Source organism: Pan troglodytes, chromosome 5 (assembly GCF_028858775.2).
Source record: "Pan troglodytes isolate AG18354 chromosome 5, NHGRI_mPanTro3-v2.0_pri, whole genome shotgun sequence".
Taxonomy (NCBI): domain Eukaryota; kingdom Metazoa; phylum Chordata; class Mammalia; order Primates; family Hominidae; genus Pan; species Pan troglodytes.
Genome location: NC_072403.2, coordinates 175,497,371 through 175,515,461, shown reverse-complemented (window position 1 = coordinate 175,515,461; position 18,091 = coordinate 175,497,371). Strand labels below are relative to the sequence as shown.

General features: G+C 42.1%; 1 protein-coding gene across 5 annotated transcripts in view; it reads right to left on the bottom strand.

Moving 5' to 3' along the window:
• Nucleotides 1-14,538, bottom strand: part of QKI (QKI, KH domain containing RNA binding) — a 159,268-nt gene extending 144,730 nt beyond the window's left edge. For 4 of the 5 annotated variants that reach the window (XM_016956759.4, XM_016956760.4, XM_016956762.4 and 1 more), the window contains exon 1: nt 13,918-14,538. In XM_016956759.4, the coding sequence (XP_016812248.1) occupies nt 13,918-14,059 (142 nt within the window). In that variant the 5' untranslated portion in view covers nt 14,060-14,538. The remainder of the gene's footprint in view (nt 1-13,917) is intronic. The other variant, XM_054686476.2, reaches the window with a different exon arrangement.
• Nucleotides 14,539-18,091: the final 3,553 nt, after the last annotated feature.

The following is an 18,091-nucleotide window of genomic DNA, read 5'->3' as shown; positions in this document are numbered from 1 at the left end:
CTTCTGATAAATAAGTTCTTTATAACAGTTCTTTAGGATTACTGAAAGAAATTCAAGCTTCTCATAAAATCTCTAACAACTATAAGAAACAATCTTAAAATGTATAGACAAAATTGGCCATCCCTATATTTCCCTGAAAAGAAGTAATTCCCATTAAGGTTCAAAGACAATGTGCTACGCTATCTCTGTGCCCTCACCACTGCCTCTCCCAGGACTGAAAAAAGTTACAAACCATGCTACTGCCAAAGATGAACTGAAAATCTGTGGATCGATCTCCAATTCTCTACATTTTAGGAATAACAGAAAAGGAAAAAAGTGGGGCTGGGGAGCAGGGACTAAAATGCAAGTTATTATCAGTTACAAAGGTGGCAAAGTCAATCTCTTCCTCCTTGGTTCTCTATATAGAAACAAGACATATTCTTCTCTCCTGTGCAGAGTTCAATTTCAAGTCACTGAAGGCAAGAGTATTTTAAATTGCCTTGACAGTTTAAAAAAAAAAAAAGCTCAATATAACTGAACTAGGAAAATATAACTTAAATACATTAAAGTACACTTCCGAATCACATCTAAGAAGGAACTTAAATGAGCAGTATTTCAACAATTGCAAAGCATATGTTAAAGCAATCTATGTAGTATTTACCTACTAAAAAAACTAACAAAGTATGTCGTAATGCTATAAACTATAATAAAAGTGAGATAAGACTATCTTTTTTACTGCTGATAATTTTTTATTACTATGATAAAACTATGATCCCCAAAAGAACTTTCTCTTCATATAACATATAGTAAACTATGACACATTTTCTTCTGATTTATTTTAATAAACAGAAATAAACTGCCTAAAGACTTTATAATTACAAAGAAAATGTACAAACAGGATACCTCTCAATATATGTGACTCAGTCACCCACCAAAACAAAAACCCTTCAAACAACTGAGCTGTAAAGGCAGAAACTATTTCAGAAAATAGCTGCAATCAATCTGATGTACTAAACTAGTTACATTTAATATGGTCAACATACCAACATATAGTCTCTTAAAGAGACAAGTTCTTTAAAGAACTATGACAACTTTTTCACATGCCAATGAAAATACTCAATTAGGTAACTGTTATTTGTCACATTCCTGAGCAACTCTTCCCTTACAATTTAAAGGAGAACATTTTCCTATTCTGGCAAAAGGGTTATTTCTCAACACATTTTAATCACTGAGTGCTCTCTTTTGTGTACTAATATCCCCATCTGCTGGAACATAAGTTCCTTACTACTAAAAGTTCTTAATGACAACAAGTTTGCAGTAGAGATTTTGCAACTACTAAGAAATACAATTTTAAGACTTACTTTCTACCTATGAGGTTTCCCCTACTTCATACGACTTTAAAAGCTTTAAAGATCTATATATATTCTTTGACTAATATTATTCAGAAGAATTCACTAAATTGAAACATTTTGCCTGTCATATTCTTTTTTCCCTACCCTTCGTGCTTAAGATACAAAGCACTAGTATAAACAACCATCTCCTTGTAAGTTATCTTTCTGGATCATATTGCCATCACACACACACACGCACGCACACACATGCACGCACACACACGCACGCACCTGACATTAAAATATATGTGTATTTTCCATGTCTGCTGAGCATAAGGTAAAAGCTAATAGAAGCAGTAAGTACAACAAAAGAACACAGCTAATAAATGACAGCATCAAAAAGTCAAAAACAAGATTCAGTAGAAATTAAAACTTAGTATACACAGAATGAGGACCCCCCCCACCAAAAAAGGAAAATAATTGTCATCAACCAGAAAAATGGGTCACTGGCTATATCTATTATTGGTAACATGTCTAAAACAAATTTAAAAATTTTAAAGATAGTTTTTGCTATTAGTAATATTATTAATTTTGTTATTTTGAAAGTATTTTCCTTAATATTGTAGAATAAAGCAAATAAGTATGTCACCATCAAGAACAACATTAGTTTAGCTGTGGCCAGCAAAAAAAAAAAAAAAAAGGTACGAGTATAAAATTAACAGTAACGTTAAAAAATTGAATTGAAAATATAAAAATGAATGAATGAATTTTAAAGTCAATACTGTCCATAGAAAATGGCTCAGAAGTAATCACATCCTGAGAGTAATGAACATGTTTAACACCTAAATTCAAGTATTTCATACCATTCCTATTGGAGAAATGGCCAAGTCTAGCTCCAGAACAGGCAAGGCAGACAAGGCACAAGGGAAGCCTTGTGCCCCAGAAAGCAAGCAGCAGTTCAACAGACACAGGAGCCAGTTTAATTATCAATGGCTAAAGTTGCAATAAATTTAACATCAAAATTAATTATAGTTGACTTAAGTACATTGAATCTATGAAATCCATGAGTCTACAAAGATGATTAGAAAAGAGAGAAAAAATTCATTGGTCTCCATTTGAAGCAGCTAGCAAACCAACACTTTACTTTGAGAACCAAGTAATAATAAGCAGCAGCATATATCTGGCTTGCCCCATTAGAAACTCACTTCAAAATCTCAATGTATTTCCGTGTTGGGGTCAGAAAGCTGTACCTTTCAAAGGATGCCAAGTAATTGCAGAAAGAACGGCAGAATTAAAGTATCATCATGGTGCAAGCTCTGATGAAACTGATTCAGGCAAAAAACTGGTCAAAACCAGGTGTGAATGTTGATGGGGCACCTTTGGTCGATGGGGCACCTTCTGGTTCCAAGTGGGGAAACAAAACAAAACAAAACAAAAAAAACTACCTTTAAAGTACAAGGATCCATCTATCAGCACTCTAATCCAGGTATCAATCTTTCCTTATCTGATGGCAGAGCCAGTTACTGTGCCTCCTGATGTGATATAACAAAGTACACAGCAGCACCTATGAAGTACTCTAGTGGAAGATGATATTCTTGAACCAGCTTCCAATGTTAATAGATACACAGGGCATAAAGGAACAAGCCCTGAACAAGTTAAATCAATGTCATTTGAAAAAAAAAAAAAAAGAGATGGTTCTAGATTTAAAAAGGCGTAACAACCAGATTTAATGAGCAGTGTTGAGTAAGATTCTGGTTTGAACAATCCAGCTATAAAGAATATCAGGGGATCCACTACAGAAATCTGAATATGGACTGGTTATTATGTTATCTGTAGGATTAATCCATCTTGCTCAGTGTAATGTCACTATGTAAGGAAGTGTTAACTTTTAAAGATACACAAATATGTATCTCTCTAGGGATAGAATGTCAAGATATCTCTCATTTACCTAAAATAAACACAAAAATTAATACAATTAAATTTTAAAAGCCCACATCAAACTTGGTAAAACATATTTAAAGGATCTCTAAAATTGGGACAAAATTTTCTTCAAGGCAAATTAATTCAAGAATTCCTAAGATTTTCTCCAAGAGTCTCTTCAATTGTCTTTAGCTCATATAGAAATGAAAGCTCAATTCTCTAACTAAAAATTGGGCTCTGACAGCTAAACAAATGAGCCCCACATGTTCTCAATCCTTCAGGATGAATACACTAACCTGTAGGTAAGGAAAACAAAGACTTGTTTCTAGTTAAAACAAACTTTAAAAAATCTTTAAGGAGTTTAAAATACAGAAAACTAATATTTTTATTAATACTATTTTAAGAAAATATCACTACTCAAAAAATTTTCCTAAAGGGTTAGCCACGTACATAATAGTTTGACTCTTCACACTTCATCCAATGTCTACTTTAAACCCATATATATTGTATACATTCTCAGTTTATGCACAAAGAGTTCATTCTGACACCCCCAAATAATCCAAGCCTTAAAGATTCCCTACAACCTTCAGAATAAAATTCAGACTATGTATTCTGGCCTTCAAGGCCCACCACAATCTAGCCCTAACCTGGTCTGCTTTCTGTAGTCTCTATCTATTCCCACTACTTCTATCTATGCATTTGCTATTCCAACTAACTAAATCCGTACCTATTTCCTAAGCCTTGCCCATCACCATAGTGCTGGCAATGCTGCACCTTCCCTTCTCCTGGAACATCCTCCACCTTCCCATTCACCTCATTAAATCATACCAGCTGTTAATATCAACTCAGGTTCCACTTCTCAAATAAACATAACTAGATAGTTCAGCTCAAAGTGACATCCTCTAAACTACCAGAATGTTAGTAGTGATTCTCATGCACATAAAAACTAGCTGAACCTACATGGATACATCATCTTTCTTTTTCTTTTCTCATTCTCTAAAAGCTGTTTTGCTTATCTAATTGTTTATCCTATCATAAGCGATTTTAAAATGTTGATAGAAAGTAGATGACGCAGGCCGGGGGCAGTGGCTAACACCTGTAATCCCAGAACTTTGGGAGGCCGAGGCAGGCATATTACCTGAGGTCAGGAGTTGGAGACCAGCCTGGCTAACATGGTGAAACCCTGTCTCTACTAAAATACAGCAATTAGCCGGGTGTGGAGGTGCACGCCTGTAATCCCAGCTACTCGGGAGGCTGAGGCAGGAGAATCACTTGAACCTGGGAGACAGAGGTTGCAGTGAGCCAAGATCCAGTGCTTTGGCAACAGAGAAAGACTCACACAAAATTTAAAAAAAAAAAAAAAATTAAAAACCAAGCAGTGATGCTGCTACTTTATAGTATGAGAGGCTCTTCTGAATACCCATCAACTTCAGAGTATTTGGATTTGAGGTTGGCAGGGCAGTTGATAATTTCATTCACAGATGAAGAAGCTTGAGGTTCAGAGACATTAGTTATCTCACCCAAGATCACCAAACCAGTTAATTGCAGAGTCATGATTAGATCCCAGGTCTATAGTACAAGAATGCTTACCACTTCACCACAGGGTCTCATTAGCATATGCACAAAAACATAAATTCATTTCATCTTTATGCTGGCTCACGCATGTGCACGCGCACACATACAGAGTTAAAACTTGAATACTCTCATGATAATGGCATCACTGCAACCACGGTGGAATCAGCGACAATAGACAATTAGATGCGGTTTCAGGGTAATTTTTTTGATCCCAGTCTGAAATTTTTTTTTCTTAAAAAAAGTATTCACCTGCCATGTAACAACTGTATTAAAGGGATATAATTACTGTAACATAGCAAAGAACTGTGGCTTACATTTAATTTGTTTGAATTATTTGAAATGAGCAATCATCCCCCAGATGCTGGCATCAGGAATACGATATGGTATCTACCTGGTGGCTATCTGGTGCAGCACCGTTTCCATTCAATTCATAATCATCCACCTCCTGGGTGTCACTCTTCAGTTATCTACCTGATACATCATTGGGCTGTTTACCCCAGGCTGATCTAAAACTGATACAAGTATACATTCCTGACTTGAATCACTTAGCAATAGTATACTTCTCTATTAAATCACCCAGCCAAAAATGTTTCCTCTTGAGTAGTAAAAATAATAGCAACAACAATTTTTACATTATTCAAAAAACTGAGGCTCTAGCCTTTGCTTACAAAGAAGTGAATGAGCTGAAATCCTCTAAAAATGGCTTTCTCACTTTTAGCCTCTTAATTACAAAGTTATCATTAAAAATAAATTCTAGTTCTAAGAATCTGACCATCATTTGTTCAAAACCAGCATATCACAGAATTAGCAAAAAATCATTTGCTTTTTCTTCTTTACCTTCACAACTTGAGGCAACAGCAGCAGCTTTTTAGCATATGGAAATATTCCAGGTTTTTCCCTCCAGTTCCCCTTGTGGAGAGGCACGCCACAAAATGGAACAGAGGGCAGAAGTGAGTGTCTTGCTCTAGCTCTGCTGCCCACTTGTCTTGAGACAAAGGCAAGTCACAACCACTCCAGGTCTTAGTCTTTGCACCTATGAAATGAAGATATACTCCCAACTCTCAGGTCCCCTGCAGCTCTAAAACACAATTCTCTGATATAATCTGCAAGGTAAGTTTGAGACCCTGTAAAACTATGACATTGAAGAGTTTACAAAAAAGGTTCCAAATTTTATTTGTTTTTGAGATGGAATCTCGCTCTGTCACCCAGGCTGGAGTGCAGTGGCGCAATCTCCTCTCCCTGCAACCGCCGCCTACCAGGTTCAAGCGATTCTTCTGCTTCAGCCTCCCAAGTAGCTGGCACTATAGGCACACTCTACCATGCCCGGCTAATTTTTAGCAGAGACAGGGTTTCACCATATTGGCCAGGCTAGTCTCGAAATCTTGACCTCGTGATCCACCTGCCTCGGCCTCCCAAAGTGCTGGGATTACAGGCGTGAGCCACCTCACCAGGCTCAGTTTCAAATTTTAAAATTGCATGTTTGTTTTTTTACTATGCATTTCCCTAATTCTACTCTTAAAATGTATTATTTTTTGTTTGTTTTTTCCTATATATTTCAAACTATAAAATCAGCTTAAAAACCAAGGGCTCCCCAATGATTTGCTACTGACCAGGAGATCAGGCCCAGTCTCTACAATGACCTCTCCTGCACTAAAGAAAAAGTGAGGTGCTTACTTAAGGCCTGCTACTTATTCAATCCCGGGGCCAACCTTTCTCAGCTGGAACTTAACCAGCCCCAGTACTCACAAAGCCCAGCTCACATTCACTGCATGTCTTCACTTACAAATATAAATGCCTGCACACACATGCCCTTTACTTACATTGTGACCATTATGTGGAGCCACTTTATGGATGTAACTGCATTTTGATGTTTTCTTTTATTTTATTTTTTAAGACAGGGTCTCACTGTTGCCCAAGGTGGGGCGCAGTGGCATGATCATAACACTGCAGCCTTGACCTCCTGGGCTCAAGCAATCCTCGCTCCTTAGCCTCCCAAGTAGCTGGGACTACAGGCACACACCACCACATCTGACTAATTATGTTCTTTCTGATACTTCAATATCTGCTTATCTGCTAAGCAGAATATGACACATTCTGCTTATAATAAATAATGTGATATAAATCTTACAATCGATTCATTTCCCCAGCCTCAAAATTTAATTCTATAAAAATATTAGACTAATACATGAAGCAACTTTATGAACATAATTTATTTTGTTAGACGTGATAGGATTGCTGGATTTTCAAAGTAGAGTTTCCGCATCAAGAAACTGAAGACGAAAACATTAAGTGCAGTCCTTTTCTTGCTAATTGTAAGAATTTTAGATAAATCACTTCCGCAATATATTTTTTAAAAATTCATCACAGATTTTCAAACACTGTTACTGCTAAAGCACAGTAATAAACAGTTTAGAGCTTGGTGGCTCACGCCTGTAATCCCAGCACTTTGGGAGGCCGAGGCGGTCAGATCATGGGGTCAAGAGTTCAAGATCAGCCTGGCCAACATGGTGAAACCCTGTCTCTACTAAAAATACAAAAATTAGCCGGGCGTGGTGGCTGGCGCCTGTAATCCCAGCTACTCGGGAGGCTGAGGGAGGAGAACTGTTTGAACCCAGGAGGCAGAGGCTACAGTGAGCCGAGAGCACGCCATTGCATTCCAGCCTGGGTGACAGAGCGAGACTCCAACTGAAAAAAAAAAGAAAAAAGAAATAACAGAGCTAAGTTTCAGCTAAGTGAAAGCTTCAATTTATCAGTTTTCTAAGTAATGGCACTGTTTAAAATTAAAGACACACCTGTGTTTAAAAACATAGCTATTTGTGTTAAATGACAATCAGCCACATATGATTATACTCAGCTTTTAAACTAAAATCACTCAAATACAGTCGTTATCCTGAACACACCAAAGCAGCACTTAGGGACAAGAAATCATTCCTATCTATTGTGCCCTGCATGGAGTACAAGAACTATGTATGTGGGGACTTTTAAAAGGGTAACTAACGGGGTGGGGAAAGTTTACCTATGTAATTCCATAAATGCCAAAATTTTCCAAGAGCTGAGATGAGCACTGGTAGTTTTTCTCTGCTTATGAATTGATACCCTTTTGTATAAGGACTGACAAGAAACTATACTATTTAAGTAAAGCAATTTTATCTTCCTAAATCTCCTTCCCAACAATGACAGTAAAGTAAAATTAAGCACTTTGGCAGCAAGTACTACAAATAACATGACATGTTTTTAAGTTATTTTTAAGAAAACATACAAGTGCCTTTTCCCTCTAAGAGCACAAAACTATCAACAATCACACAACTGCTTCATTTCTTAAAATTATTAGACAATATTTCTAATGTCACCTTCAGATTTTCATTTTTTAAAACCATGTGCACATACCCTAATCTTTGAGAAACTAGAAATCAAAAAAGGAGGTAAGATGTCAACATGTTTAATTCAACAAACATCTGAGAAGTGTATGCCAGGCTCTAAGGTAGGCACCTTCAAGAAAGTAATTTTAAGAGGGCAGACAGGTAATAATACTCCAATGCTAACTATAATGATCACTCCATAGAAGGTAGTACCTAACACAGACTGGGGTTATAAACAAATTTCTTAACAGTCCCACTAAGATAACAAACTATATTCACCATAAAAGTTTATTGTTAGTTGTGATTTTCTGTTAAGTAAAAAATATAACTGTAAAACACGAAATAATCTAGCTATTTTGGGCCCAAAACTTTTTTAAAGGGGTATAAATATTCCCTAAAAGTTATCATTAAGGGTAAACAACACATTATTGCACTTAAAATTCACATTAAGCTGTCTTAATGTCAAACACAGGAGGGACTGGAGAAAAAAATGAAGTCCCGTTGATCATGTAAATAAAAAGCTGGTATATATCTGTGTGACCTCCTAACATAGGCCCACTCACCACTCCCCATCCCTTGGCCTTAAAATAGAACCTTGGATATGTTCATAACAGCTGACACACCAATAGCAGAAAGTTGCTCAGTGGGCTGCCTTTTAAGTTATCAACAAACAAAAACCAACAATGTCACAGCATTTTCCATCTCCAACAGAGAAGGGCAAGTTTTGCTTACAACTGCAACATCAAACAAATAAATCAAACAAATGTATTAGCTACACTGAATTTCTCAAGTAAATTAAACTGTAGTTCCAGTTTATAAAAAGTTGCTCCTATGATCACACTGGTGTAATTCCCTTGATATAAAAACCAAACCAAACCATAAAAAAAAAAGGAAAGGAAAAAACCACCCAAAAAAAAAAAAAGAAAAGCCCTTACATGTCTAAGTATATTGGCCTCAAAAAAAAAATCTGAATCATGCTTCAGTGAAGGCCAGGTCAAAGCATGAGGGTTTTATTATACTTCACTTCTTTCATCACAGAAATCTATTTCCCTGAAAAAGGAAACCAAAAACCATTTGCTCTTATGGGAAACTGACCAATTTCAATCAGCTCCAGGACAGCGACAGTGACTAGTGAAGCATTAACAGAAATATAATGTGCATAAAGCATTTAAGAAGTCAAATTAACTTGATTTAACTTGACATTCTCAGTCATTTAAGAAAAAGTGTTCATCCCAAAATACACTAGTAAATGTGACTAGCAAAGAGACCTATTTCTATCAACTCAACTGTGTTACAGTCGGATACAACTTTTACTACACAACATGTAAACTGGATACAGTTTCCAAAGGAATCACCTTCCACCTAACAGGGGAATTTAGCTTTAAAAGTACAGAATGAATGTTTAATAAATGCCCCATAATGATACAACTGATCTTTTCCGTGACTGCCAATATATAGCTGCTGACACCTCCTGGGTGAGAAAAGATAATGGAAAGAAGTGATTATAAATAGTAGCTTCCTTCTTGCTACAACTAATTCAAGGACTGTGTACAAAAGCAATATCTTAGTTCCTAAAGAACAGATTATTTCACCTTAAAATCTGTTTGTTACAGATGATGATTACTGACAACAGTAATTGCTTCTTCAGACAAAAAGAAAACCTTTTTGTAAGAAATCTGTATAGCAAGAGTCCTCTCAATACCAACGACCATATAATTCTTAAGTCAAGGCTTTTGTAAATGAATTCGCAGGAAAAAAAAAAATTATGGTAAGAAAACCTTATGATACATCCAATAACAGAGGCAAAAGAAGTGAAAATAAACATTAACATGAAAAAATAGCAACTATTTAAGCAAGTTTTAACGAAATATTTTTACTCATATATTTAAAGGAGAGGGAGCAGGCAGGGTACAAACTAAACTGAGGTCAGACAGAAAGTTTATTGTAAACACAAAAAGACCATCAGAAAATGAAAATATATTTTCAAATCAGTAATACGGCATTCTAATCCATCTGCTCTCTTTTTCTGAGCCACACACTAATTTTTCTGATATCCACGATAAAAAGATTGACTGTTCTTCCTCATTACACATTTTTTATTTCCCTATCAGCAGCTTTAACCCCTCCTCCACCTAAAAAATTGAAAACTCAAAATCAGCTTTTAAAATACTAGTTCTAGTTCTCCATTTTCCCCTAATACAGGATTGTTAAGTCTAATAGACTGTACTCTTCACCTTCTCGATTCTAAATTACAAAACTTTATTAAAACAATTTGCATTCAACTACTGTTGTTTCATTCTCATGACAATAAAAGTCTGTTTTTTTAAAAACCATATATTAACTGCTCTAAGGGTTCAGTTGAAAACGTCTCTCTAAAGGTAGAGCAGTTTAAGACCTAGGTTTTACGTGTAATCCTATAATCATCTCTATCTTCAATAAAAGGTTTCAAACTCAAGTTTATGTCCTTTATATTTTATGACGGGCCCAACCTAAAATGTATTCACAACTTTAAAAAACAACCGTGTTGAAGATACTTCAGTGGAAGAGCTGGCACACACACCCCCACCACCGGCAACAGCAAAAAACAAAACAAAACAAAAACAAGCAGTAAAACAAAAGGACTGTCCACAGTCAAGATACAGACTAAAGGTTAACTTGGCAAGGAATTAAAATACTCATTCTAAAACATCCAAGTCTTCATCAACTGGGAAAACCAGCACACTTAATCCTCAAATTTGTAACTAGCCAAATGGAAATTCTTAGGCTGACAAGCATATTTTTTAAAAGCTTATTCTTTGAAAAATATTTTAAAATAAAAAATTTAAAATCTCATTTAAAATTCCTAATTATCAGAAAATACATCTACTCTAAGTACGATGTTAACTTCATCAAACCAATCACTAAAGTAAAATTTTTACTAAATTTTATCTAAATTTAAAAGTAATTTTTCAGCCAAGCATTATAGGCAAAAAAAAAAAAAAAAAAAGTAATGCCTAACCAGAAACAAAAGTCATGATCAATTTGTTTTGGACAATGACAAACCACAAAGGGGTAAAGCACAAGATGCCAAATTTCACAATTAAATCATCCAGAAAAAAAAATGTGAGGACTTCAGAAACCAATATTTTTCTTAAGTCAAATTAAGTTTATAACAAGGCTAACAATTACAGGAAGCAGCTTATTCCACACTAAGGAATAGCCCTTTTTCCTGCATGTTTGTACTGGTCTGATAAAAAACAATCAAACTTCCTCGTCATTATATTGCCCATTTTAAACATACTATATGCCACACAGAAGCAATCTTTACACTGGGGAATTGACAAGGCTAAAACTAAAGATAGTAAGACGAGAGATGGAGTAAACCACATTAAAAGGGGAAGGGGAAACAAACATTATCTAGGAGATATCATAGTGGTCTCTTATATTTAAAACGCAAACGAGTACTATTTCCAACCAGAGAGAAATAAGCCTTTGTCAGAGACAATGACATAATTGAAATTTCTGGATTTGAAAGATTAAAAATTATTAAAGCCTAAGGTTGGAAACTTCATAACAAGGAATCAGCTCTAAATTTAGAGATTTTAGATCAACATAAAAGCACAAGAAGCCTTTTAAAACTAAAGAACGCAAAAGTATGCAGCTTTTTAAATAGTATACATAAGGTGAAAGTATTTTCAAACTTTTTTTTGGAATCTCCTACAGTCTTTGAATTCGACATTTCAGGAATGCAATTTAATTTTAATTAACCCTAAATATTGCCAAGGCCTATTTTCATTTTATCATCGATAAAGGATTCCTTCTAAACAACTGCACTCAAGAAAAAAAACTTTCACCAGAAATTGTTACTAATACTACTAAAACTTTAACTTAACCAAAATATGCCAAGGAGAAGACAGTAAGAGTGTTATTTTGAAACGTCATAAAGTTGTGCCAATAATTTTAAGGAAAGTATTTTCAATGTTCGAAAACACTATATAAACACATTATGACAAATCAAATAATCTACAACTTAAGTTTCAACTAAATTTAATACAGGTCAGTCAGATTGAGTATGTTACACATTTTGTTCCAACCATTTCCATGGTTAAAAAATAACTGGCGCCCCTTAGCGCTCACATTTGGAAATACTCAATTTAAGAGTTCCAGCATTTTTTTTTTTTTTTTTTTTGACATTCCAGAAAGTTTTCTGCCTCCACAATCTTTCAAATGCCAACACAAATAGGAAAAGCAGAACCCCTTAAAGGGACAGCTCAGGTTTTCTCTGAAGCAACTTGAAATTAACAGATTTGCTGTTCCAACAGTGGAAAATGCCCATTTCAATGTTGGTGAGTGCTGTATGTTTAACATACGGAAGCAAAACGACGAGAAAGCCGTAACACCTAACCATTTTCTACTTTTAGGTTGTTTCTATGACTTTGAAGACAACAGAACTCCTGAGATTTTTCTTTAACCATTTTTTATCATGGAAACATTTCCGGCCTTTTGTTCTCTAGTGACATTCCAACTCCCCAAGCTTCAAACTCCTGTTCCCCGACTCTATTTTTAAAATCTCGAAATTCTTGCGAAAAATCTAAACTCCATCGTTCATCTCTTCAACCTGTAGTTTTCAGTTTCCTTTACACAGTCCTCCGGTGGTGCCTCTAAGCAGAAAAAAAAAAAAAAAAAAAAAACAACTCCTGGCTAGTCGATTTTCGAAACAGACTTTTTTTGTGGTCTTTCTTTTCTCTAGGCGTCCACAGAAACCCACAGCTACTAGAAATTAATACTTCAGGTACTGCTATGAGAACTTCTTAAGGAAATTCCAGAGTTGGTCAACATTAATCTTCTTGTCATTCTTCACTCCCCGCAGCGCTCCATACAGCTTTTTGGAAACTTTGGCTCAATTTTATTTCGCCCTTTCCAAACGTCTCGAAACCCTGTCCTACAAACTCAGGCGGCTGCGTCCCCGGCAGCAAACCCTCCGCCCAAGTTCTTCTAACTCAGGCTGCGCTCCGATCTGTCATCGCGTTATTTCGCACTCCACCCCCCACCCCCACCCCCGAAAAGTGAAGTTCAACTCCCTAACAGTTCTCGCTTCCCCAAACAAAAGGGAAAAAAGTGCTTTTCGCCGTCACTTAGTCCTCCTTGTCGGCTACGCCAGCATAATTTCGGTCTCCTACGGAATTTCTTTAAACTAACGAGCCCCACACTGACTTCCACTTAGTGTTTAACAGCTGCACCAACTCCCCAACCACGAAACCCCGCTTTAGTCCTCACGGGAGGGGAGAGATCCCGAACGCGGGGCGGTGGGGGTCCGCGCAAAGCAGGCTCGGGAGGCCGAGCGGAGGAGCGGGGCCCGCGCCGGGGACACGCGTCCTCCAGGCCGGCGGCGCGGCGTGGGCCTGCTCTCGGGAGGGCTCGGCGAGGACCACCGAGTCCGCGCAGCCCCCGCCGACCTCTCGGAAATGTGACCGCCAAAGCTAGAGGGGCCGCAGGGCTCACCCCGCAGCCCTCCGCAGCGCGCAAACTTGGACGCCAGCGGCGCGGGGTCCCGGCCGGGCAGGGGGCGTCCGGCACCGGCGGGTCCACCCCGGCCCGCCCGCCCGCCGCAAGCCCGGCCCGGCACCTCCTTTGTGCGCCCTCCGGGCCTCCCAGTCCCCCCGGCGCTCGGTCCCGCCCGGCCGTGACCTTCCCGCCCTCCCCACCATCCCAAGCGGGGAAAGGGGCCGCCCCGGCGGGGGTCGGGCCGGGGCCGGGGCCCTGGAGACGCTCACCTTCGTCCAGCAGCCGCTCGAGGTGGTTGAAGATCCCGCAGAAGTTGGGCAGGCTGCTCATGAGCTTCTTGTCGTTCATCAGCTGCATCAGGTAATCTGGGGTGGGCTTCGGCTTCTCCTTCGTTTCCATTTCCCCGACCATATTCCAGGCTCCGCAGCTCACTCCGCCCGCCGCCGCCGCCGCCGCCGCCGCCGGAGAGGAGGGAGGGGCGGGGGCGAGCCCCGGCCGCGGGCCGCTCGGGACCCGGCGTCCCAATCCGCGCCGGCTCCCGCTCTGGCTCCCGCGCCGAGCCCCGGGGCGGCCGGCACCGCGCGCTCGCCCGCCCCCCGCAGGCACTTTCCGCCCGGGCCCGACGCGCTCCCAGCCGCCGCCGCTCTCGGCCGCCCGGCTCGGCGCGTCCCTCACGAGGCCGGCGGGCTGGCGGGAGGCGGGTCTCGGCTGGCCGAGTGCGGGCGCGGGGCGCGGGCTGCTGGCGCCGGACGAGGAGGAGCCGGGGCCGCCGCTCGCTCGGCTGGTCGAGCCCGCTCAGCGCCGCCGCCGCCTGTGCCGCGGGCTCGGGGGGTCTCTCTGGGCTGGTCCCCGCCGCGGCGCCTCTGCCGCTGCCGCCGCGCTCCGACTGCGCTCCTCCTCTTCCTCCTCCTCCTTCTCCTCCTCCTCCTCCTCCTCCTCCTCACTCACTTGGCGGCGGAGTTCGCCTCAGTTCAGGCGGCGCTGCCAGCGGCGGCGGCAGCAGCGGCGGCGGCGGGGGGAGGGGCAGCGGCGCGGGGAGGGCCGGGGGCGGGCGGCGGGCGGGGCCGGCGGCCGTTAGCGGGTCCCGGCCGGCGCGCTCCCGCTGCCCGCCGCCCCCCGACCTGGGCAGCCGCCGGCGCCGCGCCCCCTCCTCCCTGCCTCCCCGGCGGGGCGGGCGACGGGGGCAACGGGAGCGTGACGGACTGCGGCGCTCGGCGGGCCTGGGCGCAGGGACTGGGTCGCCGCCGTGCGGGGCGCCCGGGGCGGGTGGGTGTGGGCTGCGGGGCCGACGGCCGCGGGGGGGGGCGCGGGGCTTTCCACGGCACGGGGCGGGTGGGGCTGCGGGCGCGGTCGGGGCTGGCGCGGCAGGCGAGAGGAATTCCAGCGGGACGCGCCAGCGCTGCCTCCGCCTCGCCTCCCGTTACTATAGTTTTTTCAGAACCTCTTATCCACCCCGCAGAAGAGAAATTTTTTTTTAACGTCCTGTTGCTTCACGGGGGACTTTCGGGGTGGGCATCACGTGGCCCGACACGTAGCCGTGGGGCTCCAGAGCGCGTGCGCGCGTCGAGCCCGGTCGCCACGCCCCTTCCGAGGGTCGCTCCGCCCCCGTCGGGCTCCGCGTGCGCGCGGTGGGGGAGGGGAGGGCCCCGGAGCGCGCCTGCGTGGGGCGGGGGCGGGGGCGGCAGCCGACTAGGGGCTGGGTCTGGCCGTTTAGGGCCGGGTCTTGGCCCGTCGCCCACGGTGCGGAGGGCTGGTGGGCTTTCGTTGGCCGTCGGGCCCGCCACGGCGCGGGTCTTGGCTGCGGGGCGGAGGTGGTGCGGGAGAGCCGAGGATAAGAGTTTGAGGCTTTTCGAGGCGCGTGCCGCGGCGTCCGCCTCTGCGGGACTCTGCGCCGGGCGCCCTCGGCCGGCGCGCCCGGCTCCCGCTTTGTCGCCGAGGGAAGCACGCGCGACGCCCCTCCCGTCGCCGCCGTGGCTTCTTTCGGTGTTCGTGATCTGAGAGGCTGGAAAGCAGCACGGCGGAGAGGAGCCTTGCACTCGCCAGGCGGGAAGCCTGCGCGGACACGCGTGCGCACCCACGGGGCGGCGGGCGGGCGTGGGGGGTCCGGGCCACGCGGGCGACGCGCCTCTAGGGAAGCGATCTTGTTGCACCTTCCCGTTATTCCGAAAGCAAATCGTAGCCAGACCCGAGCGCAGCGGCTTAGCAAATAATAAGGGGAGCGTCAGTCGTGCTCGAAATGCTTCCTTCGCGATGGCGTCAGTGTTCCGTGAGGGAATGAAGCCGCAGTAGGAAATAAAGAGCCTGTGCGCGTAGTCTGAAAAGCAGAAGTCAACATTTTTACAGATGAAGAAAGAATACGGAGGCAAGAGGTCTTTCTCTGCAGTTTGGTGGATTTCCAACATTTAGACTTGTTTGGAAGAATTTCCTCAGCTGCACCAATGAAGTCCTTGATCTATAGAAGTCGGCAGTCCCTAAATCTACGTCTGCATTTTGTTGCAAATCCTTTATAACATTCCATTAAAATAATGCAAAGTTATTTAATATCCAGTTGGCCATCGTGAGAGTAATTCGCGGCTGAGATTTTGTTAATCATTCTGTCTTCTGACTTAACAGTGAATGTAGGTGATTTTTTTTGTAAAATGTTGCTTCACACGAATTCTGAGAATCACCTCTAAGTTTGAATTGTACTGAAGGCACTATAAGAATTTCAAATGAACGCTGAGTAGCCAGTAGCTTCTGGCCTTTTCGTTTAACAAGCACAGAGTTCGTTTTTAAAATTAAGTTACTTTGACAGAGGAAATGTAATAGCCTTGGTAGACAACATTAAAAATGTAACTGTCAGATGTTTTAAAGTCTCCAACAGCCGTATCTGTTTTAGAGCCATAGAATATTTACTTACTGAATTGCCTGTTTAAAGATGAACTTTCTAAATGCAGGGAATAGTAACTTGCAAAAAAGCTATGGTCTCTAAGTAATAAAGGCTGTTTCAGTACCTAGAAAAATCAAAATCAAGGTTTTGATGCTGCTAGTGTAAAAGATGCAATCCCCTTCTTAATGGCCTGCTTATTTATTAAGCTCCTAGGCACTATGCTGAATGCCCTACATGCATATCTCGTTTAATCATCAGTACAACTTGGGCTTAGGTTAGACTGTTATCCCCATTTTACAAATAAGGGGAAACCCAAGAAAGATGAAGTTAAGTAACATGCCCAAGAATATAGCTAGTGAGTCCTGTGTCTGGAATTATAATCCAATTATATTTTATTCTAAAGCTTTTTTTTTTTTTTGCTTTTTTTTCTTGCCCTATCCTTTAAATCAGGTTGAATTTTATGACAATATTCCACCATTTTTGACCCATAGAAATGGCAGTGTCATAAGGCTCAACCACTTAAACCAGATTAAAGAACAATGATAGGCAATTTTCATTTCCTATGTATTAAATCACTTACGGTTACAGCATTTGATAATAGCTACTGTGTGTTAATTTTTTTTTTTTTTTTGAAACAATTTCCCTCTTGTCACCCAGGCTGAAGTGCAATGGCGCGATCTCGGCTCACTGCAACTTCTGCCTCCCTGGTTCAAGTGATTCTCCTGCCCCAGCCTCCCGAGCAGCTGGGATTACAGGCATGCGCCACTACGCCTAGCTAATTTTGTATTTTTAGTAGAGACGGGGGTTTCTCCATGTTGGTCAGGCTGGTCTCGAACTCCCGACCTCAGGTGATCCGCCCCCCTCAGCCTCCCAAAGTGCTGGGATTACAGGCGTGAGCCACGTGCCTGGCAGGTTACCTTTTCAAATCTATGTAGATCACCTCATTTCCTGACAGTCCCTCAATGGTTTCTTATCTCAAAAAAAAAAAAAAAAAGGAAAGAAAAAATCCGAAGAGCTTACCAAGGCCTGCAAGACGACAGGTGTGCCCCTGGTGCATCACTGACCTTATGTCCTTCCTCTCCTCCCACAGCCCACTTGGCTGCACCCCCGTGGAATCCGTCTGGATCCTTAAACATTCCAAGCATGCTTACCCTCCCCAGGACTCTGCCCTTGGTGTTTGCTCTCCTCGGAAAGCTTTTCCCCATACATCGGCGACCCCTGCTCCTATTTATCTTTAGAAGGTGTCCCTTAACACCCTATGTAAAATGGCGCCTTTGTGCACGCAAACACCTCCTCCCGTCTTCCATCTGCTTACCCCAGGTTCTTTTCATACCATTTGTTTCCACCTAACTATGGGTCAACTCGTTTGCCACTGGCATCAACATTGTAAGCTCCATGAGAAAAAGGAGTTTCTTCTATTAGGAATTTCCAACACCTAGATCAGCATATGGTACACGTAGGCACTTATTAAATATATGTCCAAAAGAAGTATTAAGTACTTGTTATGGACCAGAAGCTCTGCAAAACCCTTATCTTCATTGTTTATTTTCATCCTTACAGCCAATATTTGAGGT